The sequence below is a fragment of the Petaurus breviceps genome, unplaced genomic scaffold (genome assembly GCF_028583685.1).
Source record: "Petaurus breviceps papuanus isolate PSGF00001 unplaced genomic scaffold, PetGlider_PUasm1.0 208, whole genome shotgun sequence".
In the NCBI taxonomy this organism is placed as follows: Eukaryota; Metazoa; Chordata; class Mammalia; order Diprotodontia; family Petauridae; genus Petaurus; species Petaurus breviceps.
In genome coordinates this window covers 28,093,172-28,112,956 of record NW_027185852.1, presented here as the reverse complement: position 1 = coordinate 28,112,956, position 19,785 = coordinate 28,093,172, and the positions used below count along the sequence as shown (strand labels likewise).

The 19,785-nt window shown below is 45.9% G+C and overlaps 1 protein-coding gene across 2 annotated transcripts in view; it reads right to left on the bottom strand.

Moving 5' to 3' along the window:
• The window catches only part of LOC138165366 (SCL-interrupting locus protein-like), a 49,470-nt gene extending 34,144 nt beyond the window's left edge, over positions 1–15,326 (bottom strand). For both annotated transcript variants that reach the window (XM_069093626.1, XM_069093627.1), the window contains exons 1-6: positions 15,078–15,326; positions 12,864–12,921; positions 8,812–8,919; positions 7,099–7,211; positions 4,255–4,442; positions 2,220–2,467 (exon numbers count right to left, since the gene is read on the bottom strand). In XM_069093626.1, the coding sequence (XP_068949727.1) occupies positions 2,220–2,467; positions 4,255–4,442; positions 7,099–7,211; positions 8,812–8,919; positions 12,864–12,907 (701 nt within the window). In that variant the 5' untranslated portion in view covers positions 12,908–12,921; positions 15,078–15,326. The remainder of the gene's footprint in view (positions 1–2,219; positions 2,468–4,254; positions 4,443–7,098; positions 7,212–8,811; positions 8,920–12,863; positions 12,922–15,077) is intronic.
• Positions 15,327–19,785: the final 4,459 nt, after the last annotated feature.

The following is a 19,785-nucleotide window of genomic DNA, read 5'->3' as shown; positions in this document are numbered from 1 at the left end:
ACTAGGTCTAGATCAGGAATATCTCAGTTCAAATTCTGCCTCAGACACTTACTAGCTGTGTGACCCTGGGCAAGTCACTTAACCTCTCTTTGCCTCAGTTTCCTCAACTATAAAATGAGGATAATAATAACACATGCCTCACAGATTTGTTGTGAGAATACAATGAGAATATTTTTTAAAAGCTTAAAACAATGCCTGGCACATAATAGGCACTTTATGCTTATTCCCTTCCCTTCCCTTCCCTTCCCTTCAAGGAGTTCATTGCTTGGGTATGGTTTTTTACTTTTTGTGCTAAGCTCTTAATTCTTCCCAGTCTTTCCTTCATAACTCTCATTTCTTTTCCAATTCTTTCTTTTATAGAGTGTTAAAAGAATTTTCAATTCTTTTTTTAAATTCTTGCTTCATTACATACAGAAATTTTAGTTGAACTTGTATCCAAGCTCTGTTTTTCTTTGAGGCTTTGTTTATAGATATCTTGAAGTCACTGTGTCCTTCTAAATTTGTATCACAGACAACACAATCATCACAATAGTGGAATATACGTGGAAAAGTAGGGACACTAACACACTATCAGTGGAGCCGTGAACTGATCTAGAACTGTGCCCTAAGGACTGTAAAATTCGGAATGCTCTTTGACCCAGCAATAGCACTACTAGGCCTATATCCCAAAGAGATCAAAGGAAAAAGAAAAGGATCCATTGTTTCACCAACTGGGCTGTTTTCTAGCAGTTTCTCCAACATTTGTCATTTTTTCTTTTTTGCCAACTTTACTGATACAACTGGCATGAAGTTGAACTCCAGAAAGGCTTTAATTTGCATTTCTCTAACTTCCAGGGATTTGGACCAGTTTTTAATATGGCTATTGAGAGCCTGGTTTTCTTCCATAGAAATCTGCCTGTTATCTCTTAGACCATTAAAAACTAGGTAATGGGGGTGGCCAGGTAGCACAGCGAGTAAGAGCACTGGCTCCAGTGTTGAGAAGACCTGGAGATCGAATCCCGAGCTCAGACATTTAGCACCCACCCAGAAACACCTGGCCGTGTAACCTTGAGCAAGTTACTTAACCCCAATTGCTTAGGGGCGGCCAGGTGGCTCAGTGAGTAAGAGCACCGGCTCCAGTGTCGGGATGACCTGGATCAAATCCGGGCTCAGATACTCAGTACCACACCCAGAAATAACTGGCTGTGTAACCTTGAGCAAGTTACTTAACCCCTATTGCTTTAAAAAACAAAACAAAAAAAAAAAACTAGGTAATGGTTCTTATTCCTGTACATTTGAATCAACTCCTTATATATCATGGAAATGAGACCTTATTCTATTTTTCCCATTTCCTTGCTCTATTTGGTTTCCTGACAAATCAGATTCACACGGTTTAGAAATCCAGGTATGATGGATGAGCCAAATTGATGGGAAATAGTAGCAAGAACTCCAGGTTGGTAGTCTGAATGTAATACTGCGTGGGTCAGTCCTGTTCCCTACACTGGGGTAGGCTTCTACCTCTGTCAAGAGTGGGGAGGTTCAGGAAGGAAGAGGAAGGAACAAGATGATCGCCTCCCAATTCCAGTTCTGGATGTCAAGGAGGAGGAGCAGAGACCCTGTGTTTACTCTCATGGCATCTCAATCTCCCATGATTCACTTACCTCCATAAAAAGGTACAAGCAGATGGCATTTTCCTCATCACTATCCTCGGGTGGCTCTCTAGTTCAGCAAAGGCCATTAAAATGGGTGGCCTAAGCAGATTAGGGCCTGGGCTGGTTTTATTCAGAGGCAGGCAAAGAGCCCAGAAACCTTTAGCGCCTCTGAATTCACCAACCAAGAGCAAGGCAGACAGGCCATAAGCAGCAACAGAACTCCCTGGGTGCTAAGGGATACACTAATGAAACTGGGGGGTCCTTCTAGCTCTTTAGTCTATCATCTGACTCCTGCCCTCTGGGAGAGAATACTCCAGCATCCACTTCCGAGCTTCCTTTTACCATCAAGTCCTAAGTCTATGATTTCTAGAGTATGAGCAGTATCGACTTGAAAGCAAATGCAATAGACTTACCACTTCCTGACTTTTCTGATATATAGCTGTTAAAAAGCGCCAGACTCAGTACACAAACAAAAGCAATTTTCCTTCGCCTCCTTTCACAGTTGCCTGAACTGCAGGAAAACTGTCTCAGCTATTTGGGTAGCCTGTCACAACACCAACATTTCAGCCAAATAGACTTATTACTCACCCCCACTTACAGGTCCCCTGAATTTGCGCAATATTCAGGTGACTGTTCAAGTTTCTTGCCAAAGCTGTTGGAATAATGGGGAGAGGCTTCACAGGTGTACATCGAAAAGAATTGGCTGGAGTCACTGCTGCCCAGTGGAAGTCAAGCTGCAGGTTGTCCAGGTGCTCCCTGGAGGTGATTCTTGCTCTTACGGGGAGAAGCTTGCAGAAGTCCAAAGAGTCTTTGTTGCATAAATGGTGCTGCAGAGCCTAGGAGAAAGCACACCCCCGTCAAAGTCCGCACAATGGCCCGGCACACTTAGGAGCTGCTCTCCCCTCTGGCTTCCAGCACAATCAAGAAATACCAAGGGATCTGGGCCCACCAGCTCTCAATTCTCCATCATTTCTTCTTCGTAAATAGGAGAGGACAGACAAAAAATACTGCAGTTAATAACACCATCTCCTGTGCTGCCAGCCGCCAGTGGGACATCTTCCCCTAGATATTCCGTCATCACCTAGAAACCAACCTGTCTCCATGGCCTCATTCAACAGAGAATGGGTCCCACTGTGTGTCTCTGGACTAGTCAGGCCACAGCTGGAGAATCCAGTTTAGCCATGGACACTACATCTCAACTAAGACCAACATATTGGGAGACATGAAGGACAAGGACCACCTAGATGGAGAAGGGTCTGGGGATATTGCACCGGGAGCATTTTTAAGTAGCTGAGGGGCATTCAAGTGGAAAATAAGTAAGACTTGTTCTGTGCGGTTCCCAAAGGCAGAAAGAAGGCTCAATAGCTGTAAGTTACAGGAAAGCCAATTTGGGGTCAATATAGTAAATAATTTACTACCTTAAATGTTCGAGCAGGGATATTGCTGGGGGAATCCTTCCTTACCCAGTATGGGAGATGACATTATTCACCACTTCCCAAATGTGCCTTCTCCTCTTTGGATTTTATAATGTTACATGGAATGGAATGTCTCCCTCCTGGACAAAAGAAATCCTATCCCCTTAAAGGATTAGCTTAATTCCAGTCATTAACTGAGTATGTTTATCAAGCTGAGACACAGAGACAAAAACAAAGCTGTCCCCGCCCTCAAGGAGCTTACTTACACTCTTTGGGGGAAGGAGGAATAACACATCAAACACAAATGGAACCAGCAGGCTTATCCAAAGTGATTTCCAGGAGGAAGGAAGGAGTTCATCCTTACTGAGTCACCAAAGATTGAAAAGGCACATTTAAAAGGAAATTCTTCACTCCACTGGAATTCTCCTGAGATGCCGCACAGGGGCAAATCCAACCAAGTCACCAAGGCCTCAGGGATGGGTCAGGGACACTCCATTTGTGTTGTCCCAGGAGGTCGCCATCTCCCTAAAGGCTGAGGATCATCACCAAGACTTGGGCAAAACCACGGATCACAGTAACTCACAAAGACCATACACTAAGTGGGAGAAGGGCTGCCATCTGCACCAAGGAAAGAGAAGCAACGCTAGTGAAATCCTAGGCCCCATCTTGAGTTGAAGATGAAGGTTCCCACTAGGAAGGCCAAGGTCAAGCTACAAAAAGAGCAGCTCTGTGTGCTAGAGGGCACAGGCCCAACTGTAAATGTCTCAGAAACCTCCCTGGCCTCCAGGGTGGGCATGGTGAAGATGGGGACAAGGAAAGCCCTGGTTCTTGTCTGAAATGGGATGCCAGGCACCCTGTTATCAATAACTCCAGTCCTTACCTCAAAGGGTGAAGCTCCCAAGTTATTGTTCAGGGGTCAGAGAACCACACTAAGTACTGGACTTCCTCACCCTTAGTCCCAAGAGTGCTCTGGAAAATGGTTTTTAGAACAGTTTTTCAAAGCTCTGCGAGTATCAGGTATCCCTGTTTCTTTCCCAATGAAAATAGAGAAATTATTTGCTTAGAAAATCACTTAAGAAACCAAATTCAACATCAGTTTCAGTTGAATGAGAGAAGAGTTTGGTAGAGAGCTTGTTTTCGGGCCAGTGTCTCTTCTGGTCCTTTCTCTCTCTTAATTGAAATCAATCATGTCATGAAGGGCAGCTCACCTTGAAAACTGAGCTAAAGTCTTCAGCGTTGTGGACGATCATGTCTGTAGGGCAAAGTCCCTCCGTGTTAACTGTACATGGAATCACAAAGTCTCCAGGCAGAGGAGCAGTGGGGACTTTTCTGAGGCATCCAGGTACTTCTCGACCAGGATCAAAGCGGTCTATTTTCAGCTTTACACCTTCCTCCCCTAAAGAATCCAAATATAAACATGCAAAATATTTGTTCACAGTGCTAGTCTGCAGAGCTGCCACCTCATCAACAAGCATTTATTAAGCCCCTACTATGTACCAGGTACTGTGCTAAGTGTTGAGGAAACAAAGAAATAGCTCCCCAGTCCGATGCAGGAGACACCAGGAGGCCAGTCACACACACACAAGACAGAGCAGGTCTGTGGAAGACATTGTGGGGGGCAGATGCCTAGAGCTGCGGGAAGGGGGGCTTCTAGCAGAAAGTGGGATCTCAGCTGAAACGGGAAGGAAGCCCCAAGACAGAAATGAGGGAGAACATTGCAGGTGGGGGGGCCAGGAGACATGGAGCTGAGACATGAAACGTGTTCAAGCAACAGCAAAAAGGCCAGTGTTGGAGGGTTACAGAATGCTGGGGGGAGGGTGGAAGGTGGAAGAATTCTAGAAAAGCAGGGGGTTGTTATGGAGTCACATCACATGTCAGGTTGTGTCATGTTTTAAATCCAGACAGAGGGTTTTCCATTTGATCCTAAAGGTAATAGGGTGTCCCTGGGGTTAAAGCGTGGTGCTTTAGGAAGGTCATGTTGGCAGCTGAATGTGGTGAGACTTGAAGCAGGGGAATCAGCAGCCCAGGCAGGAAGCACTTATGAAATAGAAATACTGGGAAGGCAGAAATGAAGGCCCTGGTGACAGGCTGCAGATGTGGTAGGAGTTAAGGCTTAAGACACTGAGGCTGGGGGCCTGGTGATTGAGAGGATGGATGCTCTAAACAGTAAAAGGAAATTCGGGGGAAAAGATAAAGAATTCTGTTTTGGACAGGTTGTTTTAGAGATGTCTATAGGTCATCCAGTTTGACATGTCCAATAGACTAGAGCTGATTTGATAATGGAATTCAGGAGAGAGGTTGGGCCTGCATAAATCAATCTGAGCCTCAAAAGCACTAGGATCATTGAATCTATGAGAGCTGATAAGAAACTCTAGAGTAGGGGGCGGCCAGGTAGCACAGCGAGTAAGAGCACTGGCTCCAGTGTTGAGAAGACCTGGAGATCGAATCCCAGGCTCAGACACTTAGCACCCATCCAGAAACACCTGGCCGTGTAACCTGGAGCAAGTTACTTAACCACAATTGCTTAGGGGCGGCCAGGTGGCTCAGCGAGTAAGAGCACCGGCTCCAGTGTTGGGACGACCTGGAGATCGAATCCTGGGCTCAGACACTCAGCACCACACCCAGAAATAACTGGCCGTGTAACCTTGAGCAAGTTACTTAACCCTGATTGCTTAATAAAAAAAAAAAAAGAAAGAAACTCTAGAGTAAGAAGAGAAGACTCAGGACAGACCTTTGGGGGTTTGTAAGGATGGGTTGGGTAAAGATCCAATAAAGGAGACTGAGAAGAAGAGGTAGGCTGGGAGGAGAAACTGCAAGAGAAGCCTCACAAAAGCCTTGAGGGAAGAAAATATGGAGAATACAGATAGTCAAAAGTTTTAAAGCCTGCAGAGAGCTCAGTAAACAGAGATTGAAAAAGGGCTTTTAGATTTGGCAATTAAGGAATTACGGATAACCGTTGAAAGAGACGTTTCATCTGAAATCTGTCAGAAGCTAGACTGCAGAGGGTTTGGGAGAGGATGAGGAGAGGGGAAGTAGAGTCACCTAGTGCAGAAAGCCTTCTCCGGGAAGGCAAGATATGGGACAATAGCTAGTGGGGCTGATGGAGCAAGTGAGGGCTTTTTGAGGATGGGGAAACATGGGCATGTTTGGAGGCAGCAGGAAAACAGTCCATAGTCAGGGAAAGGCTGAAGCTAAGTGAGAGTACAGATGAGAAAGGGAAGTCTGCCAGATAAATCAGGATGAAATGGATCCTAAGCATCTGGCGAGGAGTTTGCTTTGGCAAGGAGAAGGTCACCTCTTCTGGGATGAAGACAATAGCAAGACAGGCATGTGAGTGCTGAGGGGAGGAGGAGAAAGAAGGGAGCTCACAGCAAAAGGCATCATCTTTTCAGTGAAATAAGAGGCGAGAGAGAGGCTGGGAGGCCGGGGAGGGAAAGCCCTGGGAGGCAAGTCAATGAGGGACGTGTAAAAGGATTCCTCACCACAGTAAGGGCCTATGTAATAGAAACCGTGGTGGACCAGTCAGCCCAGTTTCATGATTTTTTTCCATCCCAGCAGATGGCAAAAGTAATCCACATTTTCTGTGGAATCTTCATTTCTGCCAGCAGAGCTGGACTGTTTTATCCCAAGGTCAAGATGGGGAAGGGAGGAGAGTATACACAGGGCAGAGATGACCTGGGAAAGGCCTGAGGGGTGGAAGGCATACAGCTCTCAGGGAGGTTGAGGACAGGGTTAGGGTCACAAGGCAGAGGAGAAACTAGAATGTTAAAAGATGAGGATCAGAGAGCTCAATCTCAGACTTCATGAACATGGAAATGGAGCACTTGTCCATCACGGTGAATTCAAGGGCACAACCATCTCTGTGGGAGCCGAGGTGGGTGGAAAGTGGGTCATGAGGCATGAGAGTGGAAAAGCTAAGTTAGTGTGTTTGAGGGAGTATCAGCGAGAAAGACTGTGAGTGAGCTGGTGATGAGCTCAGCAGCTCATCAAGCCAAAGCCCACAAAGACACCAGGCACAGCCCCGAATGCAGGATTGTTTTTAAGTGTCTTACCTTTATCTATTAAGAGAGTCCCCAGCAAAAAACAGGCCAAATTTGGGTCATTCTGCTTAGAATGGCGATAAGCAAGCCGCAGGGCCTTCTCAGTCACCACAAGCTTCGGCTTCCTGCAAAATATTGAAATGCACTTGCCATCTTGATCTTTAGGTCTTGAATGAGATCTGCTATGTTAACTGCACAAGCAGAAACGTATTCAGGCATTATTAAGCCTGTTATTATTAGTATCTCCCCAAGGTGGAAGAGCCTTCACTTGGTGACCTGGCTGCCCCCTCTAGCTCTTGTCTCTGTTGCCACCATTACTGAATCTTCTCTCGAAGACCAAAGATGGCCCTGCGGCCAAATCCAACCATTATCTGCACCCGTGTTGACCTTCCTGCTACATCCATTGCAACACAACCTGCAGCACAACAGACATGGCCTTGAGTTTTCTCCTCCTGCTCCTTTTCCTGGCTTTCACTATCCTTTCTCTGCTGATGATTTTCTAGCCTCTATTTCCTGTTCCAAATCTCAAACAGCCTAGTTCGTCCCTCTGCTTGGAAAGCTCACCTCAGGTTCAATGTATCAAACTAAACGTTAAAGAATAAGACCAAAGAAAAGGAGGGGGAAGGGAGCAGGCATAGCTAGGTGGCATAGTGGATAGAGCACTGGCCATGGAGTCAGGAGGACCTGAGTTCAAATCCAGTCTCAGACACTTGACATGTACTAGCTGTGTGACCTTGAGGAAGTCACTTAACCCCAACCACCCTAACAAAAAATAATAATAGTAAGACTCCTCCCCCCTTACTCTGCTCTGGACCACACAGGCTCAAAATCTCAGTGTTATCTCAAGACGCCTCTTGGCTTCGTTCCCCTCTGACACCACTTTTTTGTTTCCTTCTTTGCCACCCCACACTGTCTCAACTCTGGGGCAGGTCTGATCACCTCACGCCTAAATGACTCCAACCAGTTTCCTGCCATCCCCCAGTTCACCCTGTCTACCAATTCCAGACCTGACTAACCTTCCTAAGATTGCTCCCTCATCACACCCCTGCTCAAATCTCCCAGTGTCTCTCCATTTCATAAACTCATTCTCCAAATCTAAGCTCCTCAGCCTAGCACAGCCCTCCAGATCTTAAGGGGATTTCCACCAGGCCTGACCAGACACACTCCCCCTCCTTTCCACTTAGGCTGGTCTCCTTACTGCCCCATACTCAACAAGCTTAGATTGTTCCACTTGCCAGAAAGGCCCTCCCCTTCTTCTTTGCCTATCCCAAAGCCACATGCCCTGGAGATTTCATTAAAATCCTATCAACTCTAAATCTCTCCCCTGAGGTCCTCTCAGATGCTCCCCTTTTCAGAAAGCCCACAGTCTGTTCAACCATGCTGAGCCTGTGACTATGAACTGTCGCCTTCTGGCCAGCTTTCATCTTCTCTTCTTCCCTAGCCTGAGTTCCTTGAGGGCAGGGAGCATGTCTTGTGTTCTGAGGGCCTCCACAATGCCTAACATAGTGCTAAGAGTCTAGCAGGGGCCTGAGAGTCCTGAGCCAAGCAGCAGAGCCATATAGGGGAAGAAGATGGAATTTGTGGAACATGAGCTGAGAACTTTGGAAATAGAGAAGGGGAGGAACGTGAAAGAAGTGGCCCGAGCTTGCACCAGTTTTAGAAGGCGTCTTTATCCTGGTTTACTTCCAATTACATTAAAGAGAACCAAAGGATACTATTTCATACCTGTAATAACTGAGATGCAAATACTTGACATCTCCCATCGGGGTTGGATCCCAAAGCATGCTCTTTGATGGAGGAAAGCTGAAAGGTACCATTTTGCTTGAAGTAATCCTTTTAATCAAAGGACAAATAAATGTAGATTTGGTTAAGGCATGCTTATCTTTTTAAATGCCCTTTTAATCTAAAGCAAAGAATAAATGAATAGAAGAAATGTGCAGAAATTCTTGATCTACAAGCAAGGACTAATTCTCAGACCACTAAGATAATAGCTGATTAAACTACTATTAAGTCCCCCAAAGTACAGCAGATTTGTAGTAGGCAGCTTGGTAGTACAGTGGATAAAACACTAGGCTAGGATTTATGAGTTCAAATCTAGCCTTGGACATTTAAAAGCTGCATAACCTGGGTAAACCATTTAAGCTCTGTCTGCCTCAGTTTTCTCAACTGTGAAAGGCAATAATAACAGCAATACTCTCCCAGGGTTGTTGTGAGGCCTAAATGAGGTAATATTTGTAGGTACCTAGCACATATTGGGCTCCTGGTAAATGCTTATTCCTTTCCTGTCCCATGTTTCTCTTCCCTAATAAGTATTTTTAAACAATGACAGTCCTGAATCCCCTGAGAAACTCCGTCTCCCAAGAAGTGCAGAGGAGCATGATGGGAAAAGGCCCACGAGAGCCAATCCCATGATGGGAAGCCCAAGAATTGCTCTCCCAACAGGGCTTCAGATAATAATAAAAATTATGAAAATTATTTAAAAAGGCAAAACCCCCCAAGGATAGAAACAAAGAAAGCAATTGCTCTGGACCAAGCCAAGTTCACATTTCAGGTTTAACACTTTTTGGTAGAAGTGTCCTTTGCTAGCCCCCATACATGCACTAATGAGGCTCAGCCTGAAGGACATGTTCCCATACAACTTCTAAAAAAGCCTCTTTAACAAAAACCACGCCACTCAGAGTTCAGGTGAGATGAAATGTCAGCTGGTGGGCTGGCATCACAAGACAACAAGAGGTCAATGAGTGAAAACATGGAACACCCATAAGCAAGCTCTTCCATCTCTACTTTCAACACTGGGATATCAAAAGAACGTTCTAGGTTTCCTAATGCTTCCGCATCTCTGGTTCTCCTGCAGGGAGGCTTCCATAGGATTCCTAGACGGAATCAAGGAACACAGCCATGACAGGGCCATCAAAATCTATCCAGTTAAGCCCAAACCCGAATAGGACTCCCTGCTCTAACACACCGAGGAGGCCGTCCTCTATCTAGTCTGTGCTAGACGACCCCTCAAGGGATCATCTGGCCCAATTCCCAGTTCTACAAATTAGCCGCTTATGTTGGGCACAAATTGGGCGGCAAAAGATGCCCTTCCAAGAACATCTAATTGGGGCTTTAATGAGGAAGATGGAGGTTGAGGAAACAGAGGAAAACTGATCGGTCTTCTGGGGTCTTGTTTCAGCAACCTTACACCAAGAACATCTGGCACAAAGAGAATCCAAAGACAGAAACCAGCCGATCAACCTGGTCCCTAACTATTCCCACATTCTGAGAAAATCAAGAGACAGGTGGCATGCTCCTCCCTCCTTTCTTATCCCATTGAAGGCTAACGGCAGAGTCCAGAAGGCCAGGGACATCTGAGGGGTCCAGGGAGCCAAAGCTGGACTCAGGTCAAGAAATTCTCACAAAGAGGAGAGGAAAAAAAATTTCCTATCTACATATGGACTTTATGAACTAGGGGTTGAACTATGCATTACATGACATGATTCAGATTTTCTGAAGTGACAAAAACAATTTGTCTATATTTCCTTGACTTTCTCTTGGTTTAAATGGATAGAGATTGAGGTCACTCCAACCCAAGAAACAAACTCCTACAGAAAAAGAAAGACTGAGCCAATCTCATCCCCACCACCAGAGTGAAAGGTTTACTTTTCCATGAGACAAAGAAAAAAACCCATCCCAGACTTTCTTTTCAAAACCAAACCTTCCTAGACAAAGATAATCTCTTCCTTTTACCACTAACCTAAAGACACAAGTCCCAGAAACATAATGTCCCAAGAGTTAGAACTCTCCCTGAGAAAAGATATAACCTATGTCATGCTGCAGTTCCCAAACCTTTATTTACCCAAAACTCCTCCTTAAAATTTCAGGGTCCCTCTAGGATGGGTTCAAAGAGATTTCTTGCCTGGTTCCACAAATTCGACCTTCCCCTTCACATTGCAGTCAGAGGGCATCTCACTTCTCCCAGGATTTCAGTGTCTTTGATTAGTATGTAATGTGGAAGGTCCATGGACAGTGTCAATCACGGGGAATATGAGGCTTGGCAAAGTACACTGTGCCATTCACTCTCCCCCCGGCCCTCCCACCGAAAAAGGAATTTCTTTCCTTTAGGAAACCAGTTAGGGATGGTTCCCACAATACCTCCTGCTCTCCTCTCCTCCTAATCTTCAGCCTCTTCCTCCTGGCTCATTTCCCTGCTGTCTACAGAGATGCCCAGGCCTTCCTCGCCTTGACAAAATCCTCACTTGACTCCACCATTCCTTTGAACCATTATTCCATACTTCCCTTTCTGAAACAAATTCCTAGAAAAACTGTGTCCTCCCATTGCCTCCAATTCCACTCCTCTCATTCAATGTCCAACCGCATGCAGTCTGGCTTTCAGCTTCATCAATCAAGTAAAACTGAAGTCACCATTGACCTCTTAAATGGCAAATTCAATGGCCTTTTCTAAACCCCCAGCCTTCTCTATCTTTCTGTAGCATGCCATACTCCTGACCACCCTGTCAGCCCAGAAACTCTCCTCTCTGGTTTTTATGACACAGCTCTCCCTTGGGTTTCCTACCCACTGAACCACTCTTTCTCAGCCTCCTTCCCTAGAGTGCCCCTAACTGTGGAAGTATGGGGTGTTCAGGGAGGAAGAGCCCCTCTGGCTGGAGGGCTGCCAAGTCCTTTGCAGAGCTGTCTACCTTTACCCAACTCTCACCTGTGGCTCCAAAAAGCTGTAGCTCAGGCAGTGGCCACGCGCAGTGAAACCATTTTGGCAGACGGGCTAAACCCATTGGTGATTTAGGGGGATGTCTACTCCAAGCATGTGAAGACTTTCCCTGGCAGAATGGATGGATGAGAACAATTTGTTCCAAAGGCCATGAAGGCAGCTGAAGTAGGTGCTGTGGAGAGCTTAGAGCTTGGTCAGACACTGAAGACACATCCACTGCATCCCGGGCCATGGACAGCTGCCCTGACTTTTATCCGGCCATCCATCCAGAGTCACTTCTATGACTCTGCCAGAGAGAGTGCGGCTGAAGCATGCGTGCAGCTCTGCCTCACTTAAATCCAGTTCATGATCAAGTCACACATTATGTCACTGGTCCTCTTCTAAACAAAGGATGAACAACAGCTGCGGATAGAACGCCAGGATGCATCCTGGGCCTTCTTCTCTATGGACACTCCCATCAGTTCCCATGGGTTTCATATTCAGATGACTTGAAGATCTACGTATCTGGCCTTGTCTCTGTCCCATAAGCTGGCAAGCATCCCAAGAAGGGCAACCAAGACAGTAACTCCCCAACCAACTTTGCACCCCCCAGTGCAGTGAGCACAAGGATATTCACAGAATGAATTCAGGGGCAAGGTCTAGGGATGCCCCGAGGTATGAGTCAGTCCACACCCCAGCTCCGACTATGACAACAAGACAAAGTCATGCTGTCTACCCCTGGTTACTAGACCTAGTACTAAAAATGCCAGCAACAGTAATAAGACAAGAGGAAAAAAAGGAAAGGCATAAAGATGGGCAGGCAAAGAGAAAACCAAACCACCCTGATTGAAAGAGGGCTCCATGGTTTACTCCTGAAACCCCAGAAATGGTGCAAGTGAATTAACTGACACACTTAATAGGGTTTGTAAAGCAGCAAGATATAAAACAAATCCAAATACCAATGGTTCTTCTATACAGTAATAACTAAATTCAGGAGAATAGAAATGAAAGCATCGCTCAAGATAATGACCCAATGATCCCAACATCTGGGAGTAACATGTACAGGGAGCACTGCACATCCACATACCTGGGATTCATCTGGTGCCCTGGAAGGGCATACACAGCTTCCATGACAGGTCTGACCACTAAGAAAAAAACAAAAATGAGGAAATGGGAGAAGCTATTTGAAATCAGCTTTCACTGGTGCGTCTTAACATATATTCCTCCCTCATCTATGAAACCATTATTTTGTTATATAGCAAAGAATTTTTTTAAAAGAAAAAAATCAGTAGAACCAACCAATGATTCCCCTAAAGACACCAACACACAAGTATTCTACACCCATGGAATAAACCTCTCTGAAGGAGGGGGGAGGGTCCTCCTCACATGGGAGACGCTATCTAAACCCTAACTGCCATGAACTACAGAGAATTAGGAGTCAAGATGTCTGTGCGTGACTGTGATGGCACACTCATGGAAGTTTCATTTCATAGCCATACTTCATAGAATCAGCTCAGAAACAGGAGCTTCCATGTGCTTTACATAGGGCTGTAAGATTTACAAAGCACTTTCCTCACAACAAATCAGTGAGGTGGAGAGTGCATGTGTTGACCCCATTTTATAAGGTGAATCCACAAGACAAGAAGACAGAATCCCCAATCCCCATACTCTAAAAAGGCCATGAACAAACGCCAAGCTAAATGCTTGAATACTAATTAACATAACCCCCAACCAATTCCATATGCCCGGTGCAGTGAGCACAAGGATACTTGATGGCTGAACTCAGGGGCAGGCTCTATGGACACCCCACAGCAAGAGTCGGCCCAAACCCCCCTGCCTCTCAGGATAAACTCCTTTTCATGTTCTTAAGAGACATCAAATGCTTGTTACTGATTGACAGCAGAAGGGCACAAAAGAGTCTGAGCCATTGCTCTGACCACAGAGTGTCCTTAGCTAAAATGGAGATAAGTAATGCTCCTGGAAGGGGGCCTGGGATGTAGATGCTGCCATTACTAATAGCACAAAGCCCGCTCAGGTTGTGAGCTTCCAAAGGGCAACGAGGACTGCTACGGATGATCTGCATTAGGTCCTGGCCCAGCAGGAGAAGGTGATAAACAAGTACCAGTCCCCACTCCCACCCCCAAGGTCAACATGCAATGCTGGAAGAAGTCATCTCCTCAGTGTTTCTTATACTGAGGACATCACAGATTTGGTCCCAGAAACTTCTTGAGCAGAGCAGTGACACCTGGTCAGACATGAGCTTTAGGAATGTCACTGTGGCAGCTCAGGGGAAGATGGGCCCAGGTGAGAGGTGATGAGGGTGATGACAGCATCCCAGGAACTCAGAAGGAGTGTTTGGGGAGAAAGAGAATGAACTGTTTGGGACAGGATGAGTCTGAGATGGATAAAGGAAATCCAGAGGGAAATGTCCACCAGGCAGCTGGTGATGTAGGAGAGAGAAAAGGGCTGGATAGAGAGATGCACAGATGACAGCTGAACTCACAGGAAGTGAGAGAAAGGTTCTGGGGAGAAAAGAGGACCCAGCCTTGGTGGGCAGGAAAGTGAAAACAAGCACTGGCCAGGCTGCTAAGTGGGGCATCACTGATCTGCACTGGTGGAGGGAAGCTGCTCGGAGGGAGTTCCCTTCCCCACAATCGGGGGGAGGATACGGAATCCTGCTTTCCCCCCCCCCCATTTCTCTACAGGTCTTCTATGCCTTGCTCAGACTCACAGATCGCCCCCCACACACAGTGGGCAGACCCCAGAACTCCTCTCCGCCGGTGACTTCAGCTGTCAGAGCAAGCCCCCACTGCAATAACCTGCGGGCTGTTTTCCTCCAAGTCCGTCCCCACTCCAGCCCATCCTCCACTCACAGGTCAAGGCTCAAGTCTGACCACAGGGGCCCCCCTGTCAGTCCCGGATCAAATAAACACGAAACCCTCTCTTTCAAACCTGCCCTCCGCCCCACCTCTCCGGTCCTCGGACACCCCATTCTGCTGCCGGGGCACTTGCTCAATCTCCCAACTCCGCGCGCTTTGCCCCGGCCGTGCCCATGCCGAGTGCTCTCCCTCCCCTCCGCCTGGAGCTTCCCCGGGCTTCCTCCCAGATGACCGCCCACCCACGCCGCACAGACCCGCGGCCGGCCGGCTGTCTCTGCCCCGCCCTGCCCCCTGCTTAGAGGGCCACGGGGGGCAGGAGCCCTAGGTCTGCCTTTCCCGGGATCCCCAGCACCGAACCCAAGGCCCGGGGCGGGGGGAGCCCCACGCGAGCCCCTCCTTTCCCCGGGGCCGTTCTCTCCTACCTCCGAGCTGGGAGTCTCTGGGAAGCCACCAGGGGCTCCGCGCCGTTCCTCGGTTTCCCCCTCGGGATGCAGGGCTCCTCCTCCCGGTTCCCGGCTCCCCCGGCCCGCCCGGCAGCCGCTGGATCACCGGGCGGAGGCGGGGGCCCGGCTTCGACCCGTTGACTCGGCGGGAACCGAAGCGGCAAAGCAAGGCCGAGGAGGGCGGGAGCGGCCACAGTCGGGAGGCCTCCAGACACTGACACGGCGTCGGCGGTGGGGGGCGGGGCCCCGAGCAGGCCGACCAATCAGCGCTAGAGGCCGTCCCGCCCCCGGCCAATCGAGAGCCCTCTCAGTGACCGCTCGCTCCGCGCGCCCAGCCGAGGCCCTTCTCTCCCTCTCCAGCCCCGCCCCCTTGGCTGTCTCTCCGGCGAGGTCCCGCCCCGCGCGCAGAGGTATTTTAAACTCTCTGCTTTTGCCAACGGTCGGGGCTGTCTTGCGCGTGCGCAGAAGCGGGTTAAGGAAGGAAAATCAAAGGAAACCAGAAGTTCAAGCCAGCGTGGGTGTTGCCTGGGAAACGGCGTCTGCGTTCAAACCTAACTTTCCATAGGGGGCGGGCACTCCTCGGCGCAGGCGCAGGCTATTCCCGAGGGCGGGAAGTCCTCATCCCCAGATTTCCTTACAATGAATGACCCCAGTGATTGACGTTGTGTACTGTATCTCGGCTTGACTAACTCAGCCCTTTAAATAGTTTGTCTATTTTGGTCCTCCCTCCACCCGCCCTTTTTAAAGAAAAGTTTAGTATGATGAGCTATGGAAGCCTGGGAGGAATGGGCAAATGGATTCATGCATTCATTCCTCCAACAAGCATGGTGCATGCAAAATAGGAAGCAAGGCTGCGCCGGGGATGGAGCCCTGGGCTTGGAAACACATCTGCTCTCAGACGCTTCCCAACCGTGGGACCCTGAGCAGGAAAACCCTCTGCGGGATCAGGAGGGTCACTTGGGCTTGGGCGAGTCACTTGACTTCTGTATCATCTGTAGAATGACCATTACCTCCGAGGATGAAGTGAAATTATAGATGTTGTTCGAGTCCAGCCCTTCGTGACCTCTCTGGGGCTTCCTCGGCAGATACTGGAAGGGTTTGACCTTTACTTGACAGATGAAGACTGAGAGGAGACGAAGATAGAATCAAGGACAGTCACTGGTCCTGGAGGCATCTGCTCTTTCCTCAACTTCCCCTCCCAGTCAATGCCTTTCTATCCACAGACACTGTATATAATCTACTGTTGCCTAAAGTTTTCCAGTAAACTGGACTTGACCTGGACCATCAAAAGTCCAGTTTAATGAGAGATAGACATGAAGTGAGGCTAGGCAGAGAGCTCACCCTCTCCCTAAGGTTTGGGGAATTTTCCTAGCTGGTAAAGGTTTGCGGTGATCATGAGTTCTCCGCTAGTCAAATCCAATCTGTTGCTTGCTCTCATGTGGGCCATGAGGTAAGAATGAATTTTACATTTTCAATAAAGCTTCATTTTAAAAAGGAAAAAGTAGCTAGCTCTTGGGCAGCACAAAAGTAGGCAGGTGGTAGTTTGTCTACCCCTGAGCAAATAAAAACTCCCTAAAAAAAAAAAAACTCCCTGAATTAGCTGAAGAATAGGGAACCAAATAAATCTTAGGGCCATTATATTTCCCCCAATCTTAAAACAAACTAATTGTAGTAACAGGTTGTTACAAACTGAGGGCTTGTCTGCAATACATTTTTCTTTTCCTCTATTTTGTAGTTTAACTGTTGTGCTAAAATTTTAAATGACTGTAACACAGAGTGTTACACATACATATTTGACTGTAACCAGAAGGCGCTGCTGTTCGCCAAGGTTCAGAGGTTAACAGTGAAAATTGAAAGTAAGAAGTCCTTAGTCATCTGACCAACCCTCCTTTGGAATTTTGTGATGTCAAACTACACTCCCAATGCAACTTGAGCCAGATTAAAATGTAATAAGAAAATATTTGGCAAAATAAATTAGAAAAAATAAAACATAGATAACATTACATTTTAACACTAAGTTAACAGGTGACTAATAGCTAATAGAATCCTCATGGAGGGTTCCCCCTTTCTGTTTGACTTTGATATCACTGATATAGTAGACATTCTTTCTGGACCACACATGTAACAATGCTTGGTGATTGTTCAATTGATGATTCTGCCTGCCCTCCTCCGGACAACCAGATTATCAATGTCCTACCAGAAATGAATACATTATTCTAGATGAGGTCCCACAAGGGTAATGGGTCTCTCCCTTTCCTATTACTGGAAATCGTTTTTTTCTCAGTCGCTACTTTGGATTTCAAATTCTCCACATTGATCCTCTGAAAGGACTTGATTGGAATAGCAGTTGGAGTTCTACCTTATACCCATCAGACTGACAACAAGGAAAAATGCAGCACAGCTTCTAAACTTGCTAGAGGAAGGAGGGATAGCCCTAGGCTGTGCTACGTATGCAGAGGAGATGTGACTCCTAACTGAGAGACTGCTGAGCACAATGCTGTGGACTTGTCTTGTGGAACTTACTTAAACTGGCTCCTCTTAAACTATTTAGGGGAGACACTTGGAGAAAGGAATTTCAGGAGAGCTGTGCGGAGAGAAGGGGAGACTTAGGAATGGCAGACCTGCTTGGGAACCTCACCCCATCATGTCCTTAAACTTGCTTGAAATTCTAGAGAGCTAAAAATGCAACTCTGAATGAGATCAATCCCTCTCCTTGGTTAAGCTGAGATTTTTCTCACTTTCATATGAAAATTCATTCACTCTGATGTATTTTTTTTAGCATATTCTAACATACATAAATTCTCCAATTTCTGTTTGCTGTTTTGCTTGGATAGATGACTTTACATACAATTCATTATTTGAAATGGTCTTTTGTGTAAGCAGCATTTGATAGAAAGGGACTAAACTTGAAAGTGTAAGCTAAGGTCTACCTTCATCCTTACGAATGACCAAGGAAGTGCCTTTTTACTGTTTTTTTTTTTCAGTTTTCAAATATTCATTCTTTCCCTTTCCATTTCCCTCTATCTACTGGAAAGAAGGAAGACAGGAAGGAGGGAGGGAGGAAAGAAGGAAGGAAGAAGGAAAGGAAGGAAAAAGTAAAGGAAGAAAGAAAAAGGAAAACACAACTCCAGTATCACATAAGTATAGTCAAACAAAACATATTCCCAGATTGGTCACATCCAAAATTGCTGTTCTTTTTCTTCATATTAGTCCATCATTTCTCTAGCAGCAGCATTCTTCTTCTTCTTTAGCTCTCTAAAAATAATGACTGATCACTCAGTGTTTGGGTCTTTCAAAATTGTTCACATATATTGTTAGTGTTATAGGATAAATTATTCTTCTTCTTCTGCTTACTTTACTCTGCACAAGTTCATTCAAGTCCTTCCATGTATCTTTCCTCATTTCCTACAGCACAGTAGTACTCCATCATATTCACAGACCACAACTTATTCAGTCATTCTTCAATTGACAGGCATCCTTTTCATTTCCAGGGTTGGTTTTTTTTTTTTCTTCCACCACAAAAAGAACTGCTATAAATCTTTATATACATGATCTTTTCCTCTTTAATTTCTTTGGAGTATAGCCCTAATAGTGGTAAAGCCCTGTTGAATAATTTTCTGTGCATGATTCCAAATTACTTTCCAGAGTGGTTGGACTTATTCACAGCTCCAAAAACAGTGGATAATATTCAGGTTTTCCCACAGCCCCTCCAGCACTTTGTCATTTCCTTTCCTCCCTCCCTCCTTCCTGCCTTCCTTCTTCCCTCTCTCTTTTTCTTTCTATCCATCTTTCTCTTTTGCCATCTTTGCCAATCTGATGGATATGAAGCAGAACCTTAGAATTACTTTAATTTAGGGGCGGCCAGGTAGCACAGCAAGTACGAGCACCAGCCCCAGTGTCGGGATGACCTGGGGATCAAATCCAGCCTCGACACTTAGCACCCACCCAGAAACACCTGGCAGTGTTACCTTGAGCAAGTTACTTAACCCCAGATTGCTCATAATAAAAATTACTTTAATTTACATTTCTCTAATTATTAGTCTCTGTATTTTTTTTCATATAGTTTTAGATTGCCTATATTTCTTCCCTTCAGAATTATCTGTTATATCCTTAAACCATTTATCTCCTGGGGAATGGTTCTTATTCTTATGAATTTGAATAGGTTCTTTATCTTAGGAATGAGACCCTTTATCAGAGAAACCTAATGCAAAAAAAAATTTTTCCCATTTGTTTCCTTTCTAATCTTAGCTCTATTGGATTTGTTTGTGCAAAAACTTTTAAATTTTACATAACCCAAATTATCCATTTTTATCATCTTTGATCCTATTTGATTCTATTTCTTGGTTGGTCATTAACTCTTTCCGGATCCATAAATATGGTACGTAATTTCTTCCTTGTTGCTCTAATTTGCTTATATTTGACTTTTTTGATTTAGGTCATTTATCCCTTTGGAAGTTATCTCAACATAAAGTTTGAGGTGTTGGTCTACTCTAAATCCCCTCCATTTTTGTCAAATAGTGAGCTCTTAACATAGTATCTAGGGTCTTTGTGTTTATCAAAAACCAGGCTAATTTGCTTCTGTATCCTATATACTTAATCTATTCCACTGGCCAATATTTTTTTTTTAAACAAAAACCAAATTGTTTCGAGAATTGCTGTTTTGTAGTATAATTTGAGATCTGATAAT